Here is a 19,037-nt window from a genome sequence, read left to right as displayed (position 1 = left end):
GAAGTGACAGGGACGGCATCCCCATTTGGGCTGCCATCCCCGCCAAAATCAGGGTAATTTCAATACGACAAACTAAATACTTAATTCTACCACAACAAAAATAATAACCTTAATCGTGCACAGAAGAAAACCAAAAAAATGCCACCAAGAAATAGCAAACTGAAAGAAAGTTGTGAGTATCTAACTCTCCACAACACACTCACTCCTTCACTCAAACAATTCCCAGCATGCACCAATCACTCCCAGCATGCAGAGAGAGAGAGAGAGAGAGAGAGAGAGGGCCAATGACATGTGTCATGAGGCATGTGTCACACCCTGACTCAACAATTCAAGCTATTACCTACCTATGTACATACCACAGGATGCTGCTGAGGGTAGGACGGCTCATAATGTCAGAAATGGCGCTAATGGAATGGGTCAGTGTGGTGAGCCATTACCACAAGCCCATCCTCCTCAATTAAGGTGCCACCAACCTCCTGTGGTACATACCTCCTCCAACCAAAGGTATTTTAAATACAGGACACACACAAAGCCGTAGCAGCTAATAGGATGGAGTCGGGGTGGGTATTGTGTGCTGTTGTATTTGCGTTGACCTGCATGGGAAAAGGTAATAGAGAATTATTATTATTATTATTATAGACTAGCAGTCCACTTTGAGTTACTTTAATACATTTAGAGAAAACTCAACAAGTTCACACTTTACTATGAAGTACTGTACTTTTCCAAGTAAATTATTTTACTGTTTGACTAGATTCCTATATAGACATTGGGTTATATTGGGTTCTTTCCCAAATGATTAAAGGAAAGTTTAGACTGCATTAAAACGGTGAATATGTTTGATATCACTGGTTTTACAGTACATTACAGGAATATATTATATTTTGGACTGTGTGTATATTTGCTTTGTAATGATTACTGCCTCATTTTGAGAGACCCCCCCCCCCCCCCCACAAAAAGTTGAGTATTTAAGAAGTTGAAATTATCTATGAAAAGTAATTGAAATTATACGTCTTTTGAAATGATGTAATCATTCTTATACTGAACCTTTCAGTGTAATGCAAGTCTTGCACATGACACCACTTTAATCGATAATTAATATGATAGCCAAAACATTCTCCACAGCACTGTCCCAAGTGATATTACTGTTTAACAAAAAACAAAGTGGTTTCCACACTGACTAAATCAAAGATTCTCACTCAAACTACCGTTATATCTACTTCTTATTATCAAAAGACAACAATATATATATACTTTAAATTGAACCTTTATTAACTAGGCAAGTCAGTTAAGAACAAATTCTTATTTACAATGACGGCCTACACCGCCCAAACCCGGACGAACTGGGCCAATATTGCACCGCCCTATGGGACTCCCAATCACGGCCGGTTGTAATACAGCCTGGATCAACAATAGGCTAGTCTAACCCAGACCACCTTCCTGTTGTTCAATGTTGAGTTTCACCCACTTTACACAGTGATACTATTGGTTTAGATGTTAAATCAAATCAAATCTAATTGTATTTGTCACATGCGCCGAATACAACAGATGTAGACCTTAGAGTGAAATGCTTACTTACAAGCCCTTAACCAACCATGTAGATTTAAGAAAATCCCTAAAAAGATAAGAGATAAGAATAAATAATTAACGAGCAGTACAGGACTATAACAATAGCGGGGATATGTACAGGTGGTGCCGGTACAGAGTCAATGTGTCAATGTGTGGGGGACTCCAGTGTCGAGGTAATTGAGGTAATTATGTAGACTTGGCGCTCCAGCACCGCTTGCCGTGCGGTAGCAGAGAGAACAGTCTATGACTAGGGAGGCTAGAGTCTTTGACTATTTTTTATGGCCATCCTCTGTCACCGCCTGGTATAGAGGTCCTGGATGGCAGGAAGCTTGGCCCCGGGGATGTACTGGGCCGTACGCACTACCTGTAGTGCCTTGTGGTCGGAGGCCGTGTAGTTGCCATACCTGGCAGTGATGCAACCCGTCAGGATGCTCTCGATGGTGCAGCTGTAAAAATCAAAAGGGTCTTGTCAGCCTCCTGAGGGGGAATAGGTTTTGTCGTGCTATCTGCTTGGACCATGTTAGTTGGTGATGTGGGCGCCAAGGGACTTGAGGCTGTAAACCTGCTCCACTACAACCCCGTGTGCTCGGCTCTACTTTTCCTGTAAGTCCACAATCATCTCCTTTGTCTTGAGAAAGAGAATGAGACTAAGAACATAATAATGGGTGCTCCATTGTTATAACTGGAAATGCCAGTTTGCTTGTCTATCGTCTTTTCGCCCTTAGAAGGACATCCACTGAGCGGCACAAAATGGTCTATAAACAAAGGGTTGATATGACAAAAACCCTACCAGCATTAAGTTTCACCTAGTGAGCCAAGTATATTCTTGACCAGTGGGTTGTTTCTGTGACATATATATATACACATATACACCCGTTGAATTATTCCCCATTTAGTCTCGAACATACTACACACGTTTTTCCCCCTCGAACATACTACACACAATACCCTATAATGACAAATGACAAAGCGAAAACAGGTTTACAGACATTTTTGCAATTGTATGATTTTTTTTTATGTCCAATCATTTGAATTTACCACACGTGGACTCCAATCAAGTTATAAAAACATCTCAAGGATGACCAATGGAAACAGGATGCTCCCGAGCTCAATTTCAAGGCTCATAGCAAAGGGTCTGAATACTTACAGTTGAAGTCAGAAGTTTACATACACTTATGTTGGAGACATTCAAACTTGTCATGGCTTTAGAAGCTTCTGATAGGCTAATTGACATAATTTGGGTCAATTGGAGGTGTACCTGTGGATGTACTTCAAGGCCTACATTCAAACTCAGTGCCTCTTTGCTTGACATCATGTGAAAATCAAAAGAAATCAGCCAAAACAAATTGTAGCCCTCCACAAGTCTGGTTCATCCTTGGGAGCAATTTCCAAACACCTGAAGGTACCACGTTCATCTGTACAAACAATAGTACGCAAGTATAAACACCATGGGACCACGTAGCCGTCATACCTGTAACGATTGTCGTTGGGAGAAGGAGAAGAGGACCAAAGTGCAGCATGGTACGCATTCATAATCATTTTAATAAATATGAATACTGAACAAAAACCACAAACCGACAAACAAACAGTTCTGTAAGGTGCAACAAAAACACTAAACAGAGAATAACTACCCACAAATCAGAGTGGGAAAACAGGCTGCCTAAGTATGGTTCTCAATCAGAGACAACGATAAACAGCTGCCTCTGATTGGGAACTATACCAGGCCAAACACAGAAATACAAAAACATAGAACACATAGAATGCCCACCCCAACTCACGCCCTGACCAAACTAAAATAGAGACATTAAAAAGGAACTAAGGTCAGGACGTGACGATACCGCTCAGGAAGTCTCCTAGAGATGAACGTACTTTGGTGTGAAAAGTGCAAATCAATCCCAAAGGACCCTGTGAAGATGCTGGAGGAAACAGGTACAAAAGTATCTATAGCCACAGTAAAACGAGTCCTATAACGACATGACCTGAAAGGCCGCTCAGCAAGGAAGAAGCCACTGCTTCAAAACGGCTATAAAAAATCCAGACTACAGTTTGCAACTGCACATGGGGACAAAGATTGTACTTTTTGGAGAAATGTCCGCTGGTCTGATGAAACAAAAATAGAACTGTTTGGCAATAATGACCATCGTTATGTTTGGAGGAAAAAGGGGGAGGCTTGCAAGCTGACGAACACCAACCCAACCGTGAAGCATGGGGGTGGCAGCATCATGTTGTGGGGGTGCTTTGCTGCAGGAGGGACCGGTGCACTTCACAAAATAGATGGCATCATGAGGTGGGGAAATTATGTGGATATATTATAGCAACATCTCAAGACATCAGTTAAAGCTTGGTCGCAAATGGGTCTTCCAAATGGACAATGACCCAAGCATACTTCCAAAGTTGTGGCAAAATGGTTTAAGGACAACAAAGTCAAGGTATTGGAGCGGCCATCACAAAGCCCTGACCTCAATCCTATAGAAAATTTGTGGGCAGAACTGAAAAAGTGTGTGCGAGCAAGTGTAACGGATGTGAAACGGCTAGCTTAGTTAGCGTGGGCGCTAAATAGCGTTTCAATCAGTGACGTCACTTGCTCTGAGACCTTGAAGTAGTAGTTCCCCTTGCTCTGCAAGGGCCGCGGCTGTTGTGGCGCGATGGGTAACGATGCTTTGAGGGTGACTGTTGATGTGTGCAGAAGGTCCCTAGTTCATGCCCGGGTATGGGTGAGGGGAAGGTCTAAACTTGTACTGTAACACAAGGAGGCCTAAAAACCTGACTCAGTTACACCAGCTCTGTCAGTTGGAATGGGCCAAAATTCACCAAACTTAGAGTGGGAAGCTTGTGGAAAGCTACCTGAAACATTTGACCCAAGTTAAACAATTTAAAAGCAATGCTACCAATTGAGTGTATGTAAACTTCTGACCCACTGGGAATGTCATGAAATATTTTTCTCTACTGTTATTCTGACATTTCACATTCTTAAAATAAAGTGGTGATCCTAACTGACCTAAGACAGGGAATTTTTACGAGGACTAAACGTCAGGAATTGTGAAAAACTGAGTTTAAATGTATTTGGCTAAAGTGCATGTAAACTTCTGTCTTCAACTGTATGTAAATAACGTTTTTATGTTTTTAATACATCTGCAAAAATGTCCAAAAAACTGTTTTTTGCTTTGTTTTAATGGGGTATTGGGTGTTGATCGATAAGGAAACGTTTTTATTTAATACATTTTAGAATAAAGCTGTAACGTAACAAAATGTGGAAAATATTTTGATAGAGCCACAAACTGTAAGATTCGCAGCTACTTAAACGGATAGCATGTCTCTTTAAGCCCGAGGTATTGAAACTTTTTCAGCAACTTTAGAATCTATACATTTAGATTTGTTTTCACATCAACAACAATAAATTCATAAAATGTTCATCTCTTATCAAATTATGATCATCAATAAATACTTTTACTGTATACATTTTATTTTTAAAATTATACTTTTATTTTTACTTTATCACGCTTGAATAGTGCTTAAAGCACTATAACCAGGTAACTGAAAACCCCTTTTAATAACACCAATCCACTCTCTCTCCACCAGGTGGCCATTCACAGGCAAATGGTAAGTTATTATTGCATGCAACTGCAGTGCTTCATATCAGCTACAGTATCTTCCTCAATGCTCTTTTTATGCTGTGAGGGATTTGTGTGTTCAATCATGAGCTGTCTCTCCTCTGTTTGTCTTCTCCAGTGTGTGGCATTGCTTCTCTCAACACAAAGATTGTCGGGGGTCAGGCTGCAGTTGCAGGTAGCTGGCCATGGCAGGCCAGTCTGCACCGCTCCAACCGCCATTTTTGTGGAGGCTCCCTTATCAACAAAGAGTGGGTGCTGACTGCCGCTCACTGCTTCCCCAGGTAGAAAGACATAACCTTACCCGTCCCCCAACCCATATATTATGTCATGGTGATATTTTAATATCTATATGCTGTCTTTGTCTATGTACTGAATGATCTATTTTAATAATCACTTAATTCAGAGAACTAATTGAAAGTATAATGTATTTTGGTAATTTTTTCAATTAAATAAATGTAACTTAATAAATATACCTGTAACTGCCAAAATACAGATCTTGTGCTGAGAGACACACATTCAAAACAGTTTGCGCATATATATATATATGACAACATTTTGTGATATTTTAGTTAATTTTGGTGTTCGGCAGCATACAGCTGCTACGTGTTTATTCGGCTGTTCAAGCACACCATTTTATTTTTCTTGAGGCAAGCCGAAGTTTAGTAGCCGAAGTCTACGATTGGGTAACAGTAGGGATTCTTCAATGAAGTGTGTGTTGTCATGCAACGACAGACAACTAGTTTTCATTCACATTTTTTCCTTTGAGAAATACTGTGTTAAACATCTTAGTTTGATGTGAAATTGCGCTACTAAGCCCTCTTCCAAAAACTCAAAATGAATGACAGATTTCTTGATTTATCTTAGATTGATCAGGCTATTTTGAGGAAGTCTTAATGTATGTTGTTGCCACAGAGTCTCAAGAGGGACAAACAGTAACAGCTTTTAAAAAACACAGACCATAACAGAATGTGCGTTTTAAACCATTTCACCTGCGTTAATATTGAACCTCATCAGTGTTTTTTTTATTCGATAGAGTGATATGTGGCGTGCAACTATAGTTTTTCTTCACACAAAATATATTAGTGCAACACATTGGGCAGAAAATCGTTTTAATCAGATGACAACAGAAGTGCAGCACTATTTGGCTAACAGCCACACAAGTAAATGAACTTACAATTAAAGAGCAAGGTATTTTTTCCCGAAAACGATGCATGACCATAATGTTTATAATGTTTATCATAGAAAGAATGTAGCCAACTACATTTCCTAATGTTTTGCTTGAAGTTAGTCTTGCATTTTATGTTGCTACTGCAGAAAAACTAGACCTGAGGAAAGTACCAGAGAAAAGTAGCCTACACATCAGTCAGAGCGCTGTCTGGTGATCCAATGACAAGAGCAAAGACATTTAATCTGAGTGGAGAAGTGCAACTGCAGCCAAAGTTAGACCTTTTATATTTATGATTTTGAGCAAACCCTGACTGAGGCCGAGCAGAATGTACAATAACAAGCATTTTACATGCATTTGCAAAATGCAGCAAGATATCTTTTCTTCTTTTTATATTTCATTTTCTGCTTGAAAAATACTAAATCCTGCGTTAATGCGGCCCCTGGTGATGGGATGTTAATTGCTTAATTGACTCAGGAACCAAACCTGTGTGGAAGCACCTGCATTCAATTGACTTTGCAGCCCTCATTTATTCAAGTGTTTCCTTTATTTTGGCAGTTACCTGTATGTGCTTGCTAGTTTGTACTGTACTTGTTTTAAAGCACAGTATTAATGGTTGTCAAATAAGTTGTAGGAGTGGTAATGACTCCAGTGAGGTGACATTGTCTCTCTAAAATACATCACTGAATTGTGTAAATGGCATCAGCAAGGACACTAATAGTCTAATAATCACATTAATAACAGTTATTCCCAACTCTCTTCATTCTCAGCACCAGCACATCCGGCCTGCTTGTCTACCTGGGCCGGCAGAATCAGCAAAGCATAAACTCCAACGAGGTATCCCAAACGGTCTCTCAGATCACCCGCCACCTGAACTACAACAGTGCAACCAGCGACAATGACATATGTTTGCTGAAGCTCTCATCACCTGTCACCTTCACTGACTACATCCAGCCGGTCTGCCTGGCAGCAGTGGGCAGCACCTACTACACTGGCACTACTAGCTGGGTCACCGGATGGGGCGATATCAATAGTGGTGGTGAGATCTGATTGTCCCGATGCTGACTTTGCATTGACAAGCCATACATACCCTTTATGTACCTGTAAATATATCCGCTTTTTTGAAAGTAAATGTTGTTCCAATACAGTTGCAGCAGAAAAAAAGGATCAGAAATGTATACAACAGAATATCATCAAAGTTGATTTCATGGTCTCTCCTCCTCAGTGCCCCTTCCCTCACCCGGGACCCTACAGGAGGTGACTGTGCCGGTAGTGGGGAACAGGAAGTGTAACTGTCTCTATACTGGATTTAGTTCAATCACAAACAACATGATCTGTGCTGGTCTACTGAGTGGAGGAAAGGATTCCTGTCAGGTGATGCATGGCTGTGTTTCATTCCAGATAGTTGCAGAGCTAAAGCTGCAGTTTAGCTGCAGTTTGCAGAGCTAATATTCAATGGTAAGAAAGAGATGATCATGAATCAAACTCATGAAGACTTCTAAAGATCATTTCATTGTTCACTGACCCTGATGATTAACCTGGTGGCTCAGTTGGTAGATCATGGCACTTGAAATGCCAGGGTTGTGGGTTCAATTCCCACAGGGGACCAGTATGAATAAAGTATGCACTCACTTCTGTAAGTCACTCTGGATATGAGCGTCTGCTAAATTACTAAAATGTATCTGTCTACAGGGAGACTCCGGGGGGCCAATTGTGAGCAAACAGGGTCTGGTCTGGATCCAGTCTGGGGTTGTTAGTTTCGGAAAAGGCTGTGCCGAAGCAAATTTCCCAGGAGTGTACACCAGAGTGTCCCAGTACCAGACCTGGATCAACAGCCAGATCAGCACTGACATGCCAGGCTTTGTCACCTTCTCCTCCAGTGGGACTGACTCTGATCTCAATGTCACCTGTAATGCACTGTCCAGTGGGGCCACACTCTTCTCCTTTTCTCGTCTTTCTCTATCTCTTCCAATAGAGGACACACTAAAAGTGGATGCTTAACTTTACTCACTGTAAAGTTAAGCATCCAGAGGACCAACCATTCAGTTTTAAGAAAATCCCTAAAAAGATAAGTGATAAAAATAAATAATTAACGAGCAGTACAGGACTATAACAATAGCGGGGATATACACAGGTGGTGCCGGTACAGAGTCAATGTGTCAATGTGTGGGGGACTCCGGTGTCGAGGTAATTGAGGTAATTATGTACATGTAGGTAGAGTTATTAAAGTGGCTATGCATAGATAATAACAGAGTATAGCAGTAGTGTGGGGGAGAGGGCAATGCAAATAGTATGGGTAGCCATTTGATTAGCTGTTCAGGAGTCTCATAGCTTGGAGGTGGAAGCTGTTTAGAAGCCTCTTGGACCTAGACTTGGCGCTCCGGCACCGCTTGCCGTGCGGTAGCAGAGAGAACAGTCTAAGACTAGGGAGGCTGGAGTCTTTGACTATTTTTTATGGCCATCCTCTGTCAACGCCTGGTATAGAGGTCCTGGATGGCAGGAAACTTGGCCCCGGGGATGTACTGGGCCGTACACACTACCTGTAGTGCCTTGTGGTCGGAGGCCGTGTAGTTGCCATACCAGGCAGTGATGCAACCCGTCAGGATGCTCTCGATGGTGCAGCTGTAAAAATCAAAAGGGTCTTGTCAGCCTCCTGAGGGGGAATAGGTTTTGTCGTGCTATCTGCTTGGACCATGTTAGTTGGTGATGTGGGCGCCAAGGGACTTGAGGCTGTAAACCTGCTCCACTACAACCCCGTGTGCTCGGCCCTACTTTTCCTGTAAGTCCACAATCATCTCCTTTGTCTTGAGAAAGAGAATGAGACTAAGAACATAATAATGGGTGCTCCATTGTTATAACTGGAAATGCCAGTTTGCTTGTCTATCGTCTTTTCGCCCTTAGAAGGACATCCACTGAGCGGCACAAAATGGTCTATAAACAAAGGGTTGATATGACAAAAACCCTACCAGCATTAAGTTTCACCTAGTGAGCCAAGTATATTCTTGACCAGTGGGTTGTTTCTGTGACATATATATATATACACATATACACCCGTTGAATTATTCCCCATTTAGTCTCGAACATACTACACACGTTTTTACCCCTCGAACATACTACACACAATACCCTATAATGACAAATGACAAAGCGAAAACAGGTTTACAGACATTTTTGCAATTGTATGAATTTTTTTTTATGTCCAATCATTTGAATTTACCACACGTGGACTCCAATCAAGTTATAAAAACATCTCAAGGATGACCAATGGAAACAGGATGCACAATTTCAAGGCTCATAGCAAAGGGTCTGAATACTTACAGTTGAAGTCAGAAGTTTACATACTTTTTTTTTTACCTTTATTTAACCAGGCAAGTCAGTTAAGAACAAATTCTTATTTTCAATGACGGCCTGGGAACAGTGGGTTAACTGCCTGTTCAGGGGCAGAACGACAGATCGGGGGTTTGAACTCGCAACCTTCCGGTTACTAGTCCAACGCTCTAACCACTAGGCTACCCTGCCGCCCCATACACTTATGTTGGAGTCATTCAAACTTGTCATGGCTTTAGAAGCTTCTGATAGGCTAATTGACATAATTTGGGTCAATTGGAGGTGTACCTGTGGATGTACTTCAAGGCCTACATTCAAACTCAGTGCCTCTTTGCTTAACATCATGGGAAAATCAAAAGAAATCAGCCAAAACAAATTGTAGCCCTCCACAAGTCTGGTTCATCCTTGGGAGCAATTTCCAAACACCTGAAGGTACCATGTTCATCTGTACAAACAATAGTACGCAAGTATAAACACCATGGGACCACGTAGCCGTCATACCTGTAACGATTGTCGTTGGGAGAAGGAGAAGAGGACCAAAGTGCAGCATGGTACGCATTCATAATAATTTTAATAAAGATGAATACTGAACAAAAACCACAAACCGACAAACAAACAGTTCTGTAAGGTGCAACAAAAACACTAAACGGAGAATAACTACCCACAAATCAGAGTGGGAAAACAGGCTGCCTAAGTATGGTTCTCAATCAGAGACAACAATAAACAGCTGCCTCTGATTGGGAACCATACCAGGCCAAACACAGAAATACAAAAACATAGAACACATAGAATGCCCACCCCAACTCACGCCCTGACCAAACTAAAATAGAGACATTAAAAAGGAACTAAGGTCAGGACGTGACAATACCGCTCAGGAAGTCTCCTAGAGATGAACGTACTTTGGTGTGAAAAGTGCAAATCAAACCCAAAGGACTGAAGAACACCAACCCAACCGTGAAGCACGGGGGTGGCAGCATCATTTTGTGGGGATGCTTTGCTGCAGGAGGGACTGGTACACTTAACACAATAGATGGCATCATGAGGATGGAAAATTATGTGGATACATTATAGCAACATCTCAAGACATCAGTTAAAGCTTGGTCGCAAATGGGTCTTCCAAATGGACAATGACCCCAAGTATACTTCCAAAGTTGTGGCAAAATGGTTTAAGGACAACAAAGTCAAGGTATTGGAGAGGCCATCACAAAGCCCTGACCTCAATCCTATAGAAAATTTGTGGGCAGAACTGAAAAAGTGTGTGCGAGCAAGGAGGCCTAAAAACCTGACTCAGTTACACCAGCTCTGTCAGTTGGAATGGGCCAAAATTCACCAAACTTATTGTGGGAAGCTTGTGGAAAGCTACCTGAAACATTTGACCCAAGTTAAACAATTTAAAAGCAATGCTACCAATTGAGTGTATGTAAACTTCTGACTCACTGGGAATGTGATGAAATATTTTTCTCTACTGTTATTCTGACATTTCACATTCTTAAAATAAAGTGGTGATCCTAACTGACCTAAGACAGGGAATTTTTACGAGGACTAAACGTCAGGAATTGTGAAAAACTGAGTTTAAATGTATTTGGCTAAAGTGCATGTAAACTTCTGTCTTCAACTGTATGTAAATAATGTTTTTATGTTTTTAATACATCTGCAAAAATGTCCAAAAAACTGTTTTTTGCTTTGTTTTAATGGGGTATTGGGTGTTGATCGATAAGGAAACGTTTTTATTTAATACATTTTAGAATAAAGCTGTAACGTAACAAAATGTGGAAAATCATTTGATAGAGCCACAAACTGTAAGATTCGCAGCTACTTAAACGGATAGCATGTCTCTTTAAGCCCGAGGTATTGAAACTTTTTCAGCAACTTTAGAATCTATACATTTAGATTTGTTTTCACATCAACAACAATAAATTCATAAAATGTTCATCTCTTATCAAATTATGATCATCAATAAATACTTTTACTGTATACATTTTATTTTTAAAATTATACTTTTATTTTTACTTTATCACGCTTGAATAGTGCTTAAAGCACTATAACCAGGTAACTGAAAACCCCTTTTAATAACACCAATCCACTCTCTCTCCACCAGGTGGCCATTCACAGGCAAATGGTAAGTTATTATTGCATGCAACTGCAGTGCTTCATATCAGCTACAGTATCTTCCTCAATGCTCTTTTTATGCTGTGAGGGATTTGTGTGTTCAATCATGAGCTGTCTCTCCTCTGTTTGTCTTCTCCAGTGTGTGGCATTGCTTCTCTCAACACAAAGATTGTCGGGGGTCAGGATGCAGCTGCAGGTAGCTGGCCATGGCAGGCCAGTCTGCACCGCTCCAACCGCCATTTTTGTGGAGGCTCCCTTATCAACAAAGAGTGGGTGCTGACTGCCGCTCACTGCTTCCCCAGGTAGAAAGACATAACCTTACCCGTCCCCCAACCCATATATTATGTCATGGTGATATTGTAATATCTATATGCTGTCTTTGTCTATGTACTGAATGATCTATTTTAATCATGTACTAAACACTTAATTCAGAGAACTAATTCAAAGTATAATGTATTTTGGTAATTTTTTCAATTAAATAAATGTAACTTAATAAATATACCTGTAACTGCCAAAATACAGGATAAAGTGTCTTAATAGGGTGTTGGGACACCACGAGCCACCAGTAGCTTCAATGTGCCTTGGCATAGATTCTACCAGTGTCTGGAACTCTTTTGGAGGGATGTGACACAATTCTTCAATGAGAAATTCCATCATTTGGAGTTTTGTTGATGGTGGTGGAAAACAAATATTCTATAAGTGTTCATTTGGGTTGAGATCTTGTGCTGAGAGACACACACACACACACACACCACACACCACACACACACACACACACACACACACACACACACACACACACACACACACACACACACACACACACACACACACACACACACACACACACACACACACACACACACACACACACACCTCTGAGACTCCTCTTCAAAGTCACTTCTAACCACTTCTAGCCATGGTAGCCAAAATAATGTGCAACTGGACGTATTTATACATGACCCTGAATGTTACGGTATGCTTCCCAGTCAAAACAGTTAATTTTGGTGTTCGGCAGCATGTGTTTATTCGGCTGTTCAAGCACACCATTTAATTTTTCTTGAGGCAAGCCGAAGTTTAGTAGCCGAAGTCTGCGCCCCTTCGTTGGTGATTGGGTAACAGTAGGGATTCTTCAAAGAAGTGTATGTTGTCATGCAACGACAGACAACTAGTTTTCATTCACATTTTTTCCTTTGAGAAATACTGTGTTAAACATCTTAGTTTGATGTGCAATTGCGCGACTAAGACCTCCTCGGCCAAAAACTCAAAATGAATTACAGATTTCTTGATTTATCTTAGATTGATCAGGCTATTTTGAGGAAGTCTTAATGTATGTTGTTGCCACAGAGTCTCAAGAGGGACAAACAGTAACAGCTTTTAAAAAACACAGACCATAACAGAATGTGCGTTTTAAACCATTTCACCTGCGTTAATATTGAACCTCATCAGTGTTTTTTTTATTCGATAGAGTGATATGTGGCGTGCAACTATAGTTTTTCTTCACACAAAATATATTAGTGCAACACATTGGGCAGAAAATCGTTTTCATCAGATGACAACAGAAGTGCAGCACTATTTGGCTAACAGCCACACAAGTAAATGAACTTACAATTAAAGAGCAAGGTATTTTTTCCCGAAAACGATGCATGACCATAATGTTTATAATGTTTATCATAGAAAGAATGTAGCCAGCTACATTTCCTAATGTTTTGCTTGAAGTTAGTCTTGCATTTTATGTTGCTACTGCAGAAAAACTAGACCTGAGGAAAGTACCAGAGAAAAGTAGCCTACACATCAGTCAGAGCGCTGTCTGGTGATCCAATGACAAGAGCAAAGACATTTAATCTGAGTGGAGAAGTGCAACTGCAGCCAAAGTTAGACCTTTTATATTTATGATTTTGAGCAAACCCTGACTGAGGCCGAGCAGAATGTACAATAACAAGCATTTTACATGCATTTGCAAAATGCAGCAAGATATCTTTTCTGCTTTTTATATTTCATTTTCTGCTTGAAAAATACTAAATCCTGCGTTAATTCGGGCCCTGGTGATGGGATGTTAATTGCTTAATTGACTCAGGAACCAAACCTGTGTGGAAGCACCTGCATTCAATTGACTTTGCAGCCCTCATTTATTCAAGTGTTTCCTTTATTTTGGCAGTTACCTGCTTGCTAGTTTGTACTGTACTTGTTTTAAAGCACAGTATTAATGGTTGTCAAATAAGTTGTAGGAGTGGTAATGACTCCAGTGAGGTGACATTGTCTCTCTAAAATACATCACTGAATTGTGTAAATGGCATCAGCAAGGACACTAATAGTCTAATAATCACATTAATAATAGTTATTCCCAACTCTCTTCATTCTCAGCACCAGCACATCCGGCCTGCTTGTCTACCTGGGCCGGCAGAATCAGCAAAGCATAAACTCCAACGAGGTATCCCAAACGGTCTCTCAGATCACCCGCCACCTGAACTACAACAGTGCAACCAGCGACAATGACATATGTTTGCTGAAGCTCTCATCACCTGTCACCTTCACTGACTACATCCAGCCGGTCTGCCTGGCAGCAGTGGGCAGCACCTACTACACTGGCACTACTAGCTGGGTCACCGGATGGGGCGATATCAATAGTGGTGGTGAGATCTGATTGTCCCGATGCTGACTTTGCATTGACAAGCCATACATACCCTTTATATACCTGCACATATATCCATTTTTTTGCAAGTAAATGTTGTTCCAATACAGTTGCAGCAGAAAAGAAAGGATCAGAAATGTATACAACAGAATATCATCAAAGTTGATTTCATGGTCTCTCCTCCTCAGTGCCCCTTCCCTCACCCGGGACCCTACAGGAGGTGACTGTGCCGGTAGTGGGGAACAGGAAGTGTAACTGTCTCTATACTGGATTTAGTTCAATCACAAACAACATGATCTGTGCTGGTCTACTGAGTGGAGGAAAGGATTCTTGTCAGGTGATGCATGGCTGTGTTTCATTCCAGATAGTTGCAGAGCTAAAGCTGCAGTTTAGCTGCAGTTTGCAGAGCTAATATTCAATGGTAAGAAAGAGATGATCATGAATCAAACTCATGAAGACTTCTAAAGATCATTTCATTGTTCACTGACCCTGATGATTAACCTGGTGGCTCAGTTGGTAGATAATGGCACTTGAAATGCCAGGGTTGTGGGTTCAATTCCCACAGGGGACCAGTATGAATAAAGTATGCACTCACTTCTGTAAGTCACTCTGGATATGAGCGTCTGCTAAATTACTAAAATGTATCTGTCTACAGGGAGACTCCGGGGGGCCAATTGTGAGCAAACAGGGTCTGGTCTGGATCCAGTCTGGGGTTGTTAGTTTCGGAAAAGGCTGTGCCGAAGCAAATTTCCCAGGAGTGTACACCAGAGTGTCCCAGTACCAGACCTGGATCAACAGCCAGATCAGCACTGACATGCCAGGCTTCGTCACCTTCTCCCCCAGTGGGACTGACTCTGATCTCAATGTCACCTGTAATGCACTGTCCAGTGGGGCCACACTCTTCTCCCTCTCTCCTTTTCTCGTCTTTCTCTATCTCTTCCAATAGAGGACACACTAAAAGTGGATGCTTAACTTTACTCACTGTATGTGAAAAGTACTGGGATAGTATGTTTATACGCTGAACAATAAGTGATGGGTTTCATTTAATATGAATCTACTGTATCTAGTAATACTTGTTGATTGTGATGTAAGTCATTAAGTTGGACAGCAAATATAATTGTGCTATGTGATTACATTTGGTTGTTTATCAGAGCTCAGTTTATGATTGTTGCTTGCAGTTATGCTTAGCTATCACACTCAATGAATACAACTTGTTTTTCTCCATTTAATCATGAAGTTATGTATATTTGTCCATCTTGAGTGTACTGTATCTGCAAATAAATACACTATTTACAGTGAACTACAGCTATTTACTGAGCTGAGAATGTCTCTCAACAATCTCCTATCATGTAATGGTGGTCAGGCAGGCAGGTAACTAACTACCAGCAGTCTGCCCACTTCCTGTAGTGTAGAATGTTAACAGACTGATATATATTCCAGGGGTGCCTTTATTTAGACCAAGACCATAGTAAATTGTTGCGCTACTGTTTACTCCAATGGAAAATGTTTCGCAAAGAAAACAAGAGTTTCTAGTGGACAAATTCAGGGAGGTCCCTAACAAACCATTCTGTTTGCTTCTGTTGGCTTCTATTTGGTTTGTTTGGTTTCTAGTGAATAGACCCCAGTTGTTAAACCCTCCTACCTGGATTGGGCCATACCAACTCACTTCTCCAGAGAGGTGACATCATCTCTCTAGCAACACTGAACAAAAATATAAATGCAACATGTAAAGTGTTGGTCACACATTTCATGAGTTCAAATGAAAAATCCCAGAAATGTTCCATACACAGAAAAAGCTTGTTTCTCTGAAATGTTTTGCACAAATTTGTTTCCATCCTTATTAGTGAGTATTTCTCCTTTGCAAAAAGAATCCACCTGGCTGGGTTTGCGAGAGAGAGCTTTCAATTTTGTGCAGATGAGGGATATACATTGGAAAATAAATTATACATCTCATGATGAAACGGTTCCCAACCCTATACACCCACCTATGCGAACTGTACACTAAAGAAAATACCTTATCTGTTTTATGGGCTTACTGTAAATTTCCTAAATGCAGCGAAAACAGAAAGAGGAATGTGGACAGAGATCTACTAGAGCAGCACAGCCCCCTCAAGATTCTGAGCCTGCCTGGCAGGGTTAGTCTTACAAAGCCAAAGCACCCTGATGGGAGACCATAATATACAAGGAAATTGTCAAAGCTGCTAATGAGAACCTTGACGACCGTGTACCTAGCCAGTGGGGATTCCGGTGGGGTACCCCCACCCAGGTAGTGGCAGGGCTGGCAACACTGGCTGCAGTAACCCATGGGGAAGGGGTCACACTCGGACAATCAGAAAGGGGGCATATTATTGTGACCCTAGTGGGTCTGACTGCACAGAGATGCTTGGGGAAACGGTGTGCGTGCGTGTGTGTGTGTCCCACATCTGTTGCTAGGGGGTAAGGATGTTTGGGACAATATAGGATGAATCACAATAATTGTTTTCTAAAATAAAAATAGCTTGACAAAAATGTAATGCAATGGCAATCCTGGTTATAGTTATAGGTAACAATCCTTTGCATGAACAGTCAACATTATTACGCATATTAATTGTTAATGATGGATATTAAGATACACAAGATTTTTGAAAATACACCGCAAGCGCAGTTATTAGGTGAGTATTCTGATCTTATCATTATTTCTATGCACATTTTCCAACTCCAAACCATATAAATTTGAATGCTTATTGGATTGAATCATTTTCAGGTGATATGTATCTGTGTAATGGGGGAGGGTGTCGTGAAAGTGAATAACACCTTTTATCAAGGTGTGCATAATGATTAGGGTGCTTCATTATCTCAGGTAAAATGGGCCAAAAAAGAGATTTCACTTACACTGAAAAGTCAAAAATTGTAAAAATGCCTTTCAGACGGATGCAACATTCTTGAAAGAGCTAAACTATTGAGGTGTGACCACCGGACAATTAAACCGCTTTGTTGCGAATAGTCAACAAAAAAACGCATGTGGACGAAAAGCCGCAAATAAACTGCAAAGGACTTGAGAGGAACCCATTATCCCATTATCCTCCATTGCCACCATATTCCAGAACTGCAACCTACCTGGTGTGTCCAGAAGTACAAGGTGTCAAGTGCTCAGAGACATGGCCAAGGTCAAGAAGGCTGAAACACGACCAACGCTGAATAAGATTCACAAGTTGAAGCATCAAGATTGGGCAAAGAAATACCTGATAACAGATTTTTCAAAGGTTTTATGGACAGATGAAATGAGAGTGACTCTTGATGGACCAGATGGATGGGCCCGTGGCTGGATCTGTAATGGACACAGGGCACCACTTTGAGTCAGGCGCCAGCAAGGTGGAGGAGGGGTACTGGTATGGGCTGCTACCATTAAGGATGAGGTAGTTGGACATTTTCGGGTTGAAGATGGACTGAAACTCAACTTCCAAACCTAGTGCCAGCTTCTGGAAGATTATTTCTTCAATCAGTGGTACAGGAAGAAGTCCTCAGCATTCAATAAGGTCATGATCTTCATGCAGGACAATGCTCCATCACATGCATCCAAGTACTCTACTGCTTGGCTAGAGAGCAAAGGCCTCAAAGATTCTCAAAACTGGACCTTGTCCTTTTGTGTGATGAGTTCAAATTTGATATTTTTGGATCCAACCGCCATGTCTTTGTGAGACGCAGAGTAGGTGAACGGATAATCTCTGCATGTGTGGTTCCCACCTTGAAGCATGGGGGAGGAGGTGTGATGGTGTGGGGGTGCTTTGCTGGTGACACTGTGATTTATTTAGAATTCAAGGCACACTTAACTAGCATGGCTACCACAGCATTCTGCAGCGATACGCCATCCCACCTGGTTTGCGATTAGTGGGACTACAATTTGTTTTTCAAAAGGAGAATGACCCAACACACCTAAAGGCTGTGTAAGGGCTATTTGATCAAGAAGGAGAGTGATGGAGTGCTGCATCAGATGACCTGGCCTCCCCAATCACCCGACCTCAACCCAATTGTTATGGTTTGGGATGAGTTGGACCGCAGATTGAAAGAAAAGCAGCAAACAAGTGCTCATCATATTTGGGAACTCCTTCAAGACTGTTGGAAAAGCATTCCAGGTAAAGCTGGTTGAGAGAATGCCAATACTGTGCAAAGCTGTCATCAAGGCAAAAGGTGGCTACTTTGAAGAATCTCAAATATAAAATATACTTGAATTTGTTTGACACTTCTTTGGTTACTACATGATTCTATATGTGTTATTTCATAGTTTTTATGTCTTCACTATTATTCTATAATGTTGAAAATAGTACAAATAAAGAAAAACCCTTGAATGAGTAGGTGTGTCCAAACTTTTGACTGGTACTGTATGCGCTTGTGCAAACATGCCTTTGTCTTTGCAGCTGTATGACCCAGTGGGGGAATAAACTTGGGTGGAGCTTTTCCTAGTCATCCGTTTGAGTTTTTACTCTGTTTGTTTAAAACCTAGCACCATCAAACCTCTGGCATTCCATTGAAGGATTAACACCATCATCAAAATTAAATGAACCAATACATGATTCCTGGCTGGACTGATTCTCATTCTTATTGAGGTCATCCTCTGCATTTCCCCATTGTCAGTCCAGTGATCCCAAGA

At 41.2% G+C, this 19,037-nt stretch overlaps 2 protein-coding genes across 2 annotated transcripts; both read left to right on the top strand.

The window, feature by feature from the left end:
- The first annotated feature begins 509 nt into the window (after positions 1–509).
- Positions 510–8,357, top strand: LOC110522135 (serine protease 27). Its single transcript, XM_090232534.1, has 6 exons — positions 510–607; positions 5,146–5,166; positions 5,296–5,458; positions 7,113–7,381; positions 7,568–7,716; positions 8,035–8,357. Exons 1-6 carry the CDS (start codon positions 550–552, stop codon positions 8,341–8,343), a joined length of 969 nt encoding a protein of 322 aa, XP_090088660.1. The 5' UTR covers positions 510–549; the 3' UTR covers positions 8,344–8,357.
- Positions 8,358–9,035: 678 nt separating this feature from the next.
- Positions 9,036–15,710, top strand: LOC149984102 (serine protease 27-like). Its single transcript, XM_090230789.1, has 6 exons — positions 9,036–9,098; positions 11,768–11,788; positions 11,890–12,080; positions 14,143–14,411; positions 14,599–14,747; positions 15,066–15,710. The coding sequence occupies exons 1-6, from the start codon at positions 9,036–9,038 to the stop codon at positions 15,354–15,356; spliced, it is 984 nt and encodes a 327-aa protein (XP_090086915.1). The 3' UTR covers positions 15,357–15,710.
- The last annotated feature ends 3,327 nt before the right edge of the window (positions 15,711–19,037 follow it).

The sequence above is a fragment of the Oncorhynchus mykiss genome, chromosome 4 (assembly GCF_057628025.1).
Source record: "Oncorhynchus mykiss isolate SJ-2025 chromosome 4, ASM5762802v1, whole genome shotgun sequence".
NCBI lineage: Eukaryota > Metazoa > Chordata > Actinopteri > Salmoniformes > Salmonidae > Oncorhynchus > Oncorhynchus mykiss.
The sequence above is the reverse complement of the archived record's forward strand: the minus strand, read 5'-3'. Positions and strand labels throughout refer to the sequence as shown.

Bases quoted from the DNA above. Each gene is read 5' to 3' on its own strand.
- LOC149984102 (XM_090230789.1), top strand. From the start codon at position 9,036: ATGTTAGTTGGTGATGTGGGCGCCAAGGGACTTGAGGCTGTAAACCTG. The intron at 9,099-11,767 runs GTGTGCTCGGCC...TCTCTCCACCAG, and splicing joins ACCTGCTCCACTACAACCCC to GTGGCCATTCACAGGCAAAT. The intron at 11,789-11,889 runs GTAAGTTATTAT...TTCAATCATGAG, and splicing joins TGGCCATTCACAGGCAAATG to CTGTCTCTCCTCTGTTTGTC.
- LOC110522135 (XM_090232534.1), top strand. From the start codon at position 550: ATGGAGTCGGGGTGGGTATTGTGTGCTGTTGTATTTGCGTTGACCTGC. The intron at 608-5,145 runs GTAATAGAGAAT...TCTCTCCACCAG, and splicing joins GTTGACCTGCATGGGAAAAG to GTGGCCATTCACAGGCAAAT. The intron at 5,459-7,112 runs GTAGAAAGACAT...CTTCATTCTCAG, and splicing joins GCCGCTCACTGCTTCCCCAG to CACCAGCACATCCGGCCTGC.